The sequence below is a fragment of the Olea europaea genome, unplaced genomic scaffold (assembly GCF_002742605.1).
Source record: "Olea europaea var. sylvestris unplaced genomic scaffold, O_europaea_v1 scaffold3037, whole genome shotgun sequence".
In the NCBI taxonomy this organism is placed as follows: Eukaryota; Viridiplantae; Streptophyta; class Magnoliopsida; order Lamiales; family Oleaceae; genus Olea; species Olea europaea.
This window is the reverse complement of record NW_019249055.1, coordinates 58,097-61,081: the sequence shown is the minus strand read 5'-3', so window position 1 is coordinate 61,081 and position 2,985 is coordinate 58,097. Positions and strand designations below refer to the sequence as shown.

The 2,985-nt window shown below is 37.2% G+C and overlaps 1 protein-coding gene across 1 annotated transcript; it reads right to left on the bottom strand.

Annotated features, from left to right (window-relative positions):
- Window positions 1-106: 106 nt before the first annotated feature.
- LOC111384891 lies at window positions 107-1,459 on the bottom strand. The gene is made up of 2 exons (XM_023009233.1): window positions 521-1,459; window positions 107-375 (listed from the first exon to the last, which is right to left on the bottom strand). Exons 1-2 carry the CDS (start codon window positions 1,259-1,261, stop codon window positions 265-267), a joined length of 852 nt encoding a protein of 283 aa, XP_022865001.1. The 5' UTR covers window positions 1,262-1,459; the 3' UTR covers window positions 107-264.
- Between the last annotated feature and the right edge of the window lie 1,526 nt (window positions 1,460-2,985).

The window sequence follows — 2,985 nt, the reverse complement described above, 5'->3', positions numbered from 1 at the left end:
GCCACGCACATCACACTCAAAATGGCATAACATGCACAATAAGGTTTAGTGCCCATATTTGCTCGTCCCGTTGAGCACTGTGCGCACAAATAGTCACCGATCCCGATAACCATAAGGAATGTATGATGAATACATAAATCTCAATATGTTTCCATACACAATACTATGAAGAAATACTAACATATTATGCTAAAAGATCTGTGAACAAACAGAGCATTATTTATGAGGAGATAACTAATGCTGATAAAAACAGTAAGCCATGATTCAAAGACCCTCATAGTATCCACCAAAGGTAACATGTGCTCTGGTGAGGGGAACTCCTCTAAATATTGCTTCATTTAGCTTACTTTCATGGTGAACCACATGCTTGATCCTCTGTTAACCACACAAGGTCGAGTTATTAATTCGATTCTGATCAAGTAAAGAGATCGACGATGTTTTGACTTTTTCGACTGCAATATAAAGATCTAACATACTTGAAATCTTGACTCAAGTTATAAAACTGAATTGAGGTGCATACCTTGTCATTTGCATAGAATTGTAACTGAAGCTTTTGATTCTGCTGTTTACTCTTTTGGCTACTCCCCAAGACGATGATGGAAACAGTGGCGGCCGCAACTCCAAAGGAGCAAATAGCACCGATTCCAGTTAAACTCCATTTCCATATATTAAATCCCCAATTATTTTCATCCATTTCCATCTCTGAATCACCTTTTACTTTTGATGCACAACTTTCGCTGTCCAATGCTTCCACTTTATAGGCCTCTTCATTTTCTTCAAACTGATAAAAGCCTGCACCATCAATCTGAGGCATGATTCCACTTCTACTAGATGTAGGTGACTCCACTTTCATGTCGACAAATTCAGGTTCCTTCATTTTCTTGAAGAAAACTTGGGAAACCGGGTCTTGATCAGCTTCAGAAGCTGATCCGGTATTAAAAGGTCTGATCTTCTCCGGTAACGCTGATGGCAAGATTTTAATCTCAACCGGGATTTGTTTAGGTATCTCCTGATCGCAGGGCTTGAGAATTGTCGGTTCCAGGAGAACTGGAACTGGGACAAGTTGATTGTTTGCTCTTTCGACGAATTGTGGACTAGATTTAGGTGGACAGACGAAGTAATTCGTCTCAAGAACACCCGCTGGACCACTACCATACTTCCTAGAGTAGATTTTCTTCCCCCCATCATCGTGGATTTCGAGAAATCCATCGTCAGGGAGAAGTTCCCACTCTTCAAGATCCATTTCGTTTACCGATTTCATTGGAGAATAATGATTGATAGCGGTTAAAAAGGGATATTGATCTTGATGCTGTTGAATTATTGGATTCAAAGAAGCTGACTCATGGAGTGTAATGTCACATTAGGCCACCCCCTTCATGTCTTGTTGTACTTGGAATGCTGATTATGAATCAGCTAATTGGAGGAAATTAACGAGAGCTTATCCTCTATAAGCTTACAAATGGAGGATGGTCCGTATGTCCCACCAAGGCTATTAGATTATTTTAAAATTTTCTATTTTGATTTGTTGAAGGTTTCTTTGATTAATAAATTGTTTCTTTCGGACGAGAGAAACAGTGTTCAATACACCATTCGGAGGAGAAGATTCTTATTTTAGTCTCACTCCTATTAAATAAATATATCTGTTGCCTCGTGGAGTTGAAGAGGAATGACACCGACGGAGAAGGACCACAAAGGAGTAATAGGGCAACAAGATGCTAGTAAAAATATCAACATACCTGTCCATTGCTTGGATTCTCAATTGATATTTAGAGAGGGTATTAAAATTAAATTTTGATGCAAGATGATGAAATTAATGATTAAGAAGTTGTAAATCTCATAAAATGTGATTAAAATTAATTGTAAATTAGTTGTTACCTTTTATTTAAACTAAAATCTAAATTTTAATTTATACCAAACAAGGGCTTAATATCTTTCAAGCAACAATTTTCTTAAGACACGTACTATATAACGTTACGAGACAAGTTGTCACAAAAATATGCATGTAAGGATGACACGAACCTAGTAGCTTGCTGGCTCCCGGCTCGGCTCATCCCATCTCCAACTCATTTTGAGACAATAGACAGCTGATTGGACCAAATTGTTTATTCTCATTTTTTGAATTATTTTTTTAGTTTCTTTAATTTTTGAGTTATTTTGTTAAGTTAACAAATGAAAAATGAATCGACTTGTAAAAGGCTCGGCTCATGAGCCAAAGGGTCAGGGGAATTTACGCTTTCACCTAATATGCACCCTAACGTAGAAACATTTGTCCAACCTACACTTATTATCCAAATAATTGCTTCAAAATTGAACTTGGCTATGTTGATCTTCAAAAACATATGCACTTGGACTCAGAATCAATTTTCTCCCTTTGTTCATTTATCCAAAATGGTAATTTTATGTAACATACTTTTTATAATAATCTCACGAACAAGAAAATGAGGTTTTCGAAATCGTCAGACGTAATGATTCCATTGGCCCATTTGTCAACGGTATACTGCTACAAAATTGACATGGGGGGACCACGAGAAGCTGCATTTTCAAAAACTATTTACCACATTCTACCAAGAACCAGATACTTTCCAAAAGACCAACCATACAATTTTCAATTCAATAATAACAAAATAATATTAAATACTCACAAGTTAATTTCCCACGAAATTAGATTAAGAACATTATAATCAATTAGAGTTCACCTGACACTGAAAACGTAGAAACAACTGAGCAAAACTTGCCCATGATCAAATGGTGCAATCTGCCTTATGCCAACTCCACAAGATTCCATAGGCCGTAATACTAACCAAGACAAGGGTTAAGGTCTACCAACGTGCCAGCAAACAGTGCAGAATAGGTAAACCATGAAACTTTGGCCATAAAGCTATCAATAGGCAGGAAAAAGGTCGTTAAGAACATTTTACTCTTGTCCTATTGCAGAGTAATCTCCAAACCCAGGTAATTTCGGTGGAAGTTCACATAGCGGGGACG

Excerpts from the sequence above, each read along its gene's own strand:
- LOC111384891 (XM_023009233.1), bottom strand. The coding sequence starts at position 1,261 with ATGAAATCGGTAAACGAAATGGATCTTGAAGAGTGGGAACTTCTCCCT. Across the intron at positions 376-520 it reads AATTCTATGCAAATGACAAG|AGGATCAAGCATGTGGTTCA; the intron begins GTATGCACCTCA and ends TGTGGTTAACAG.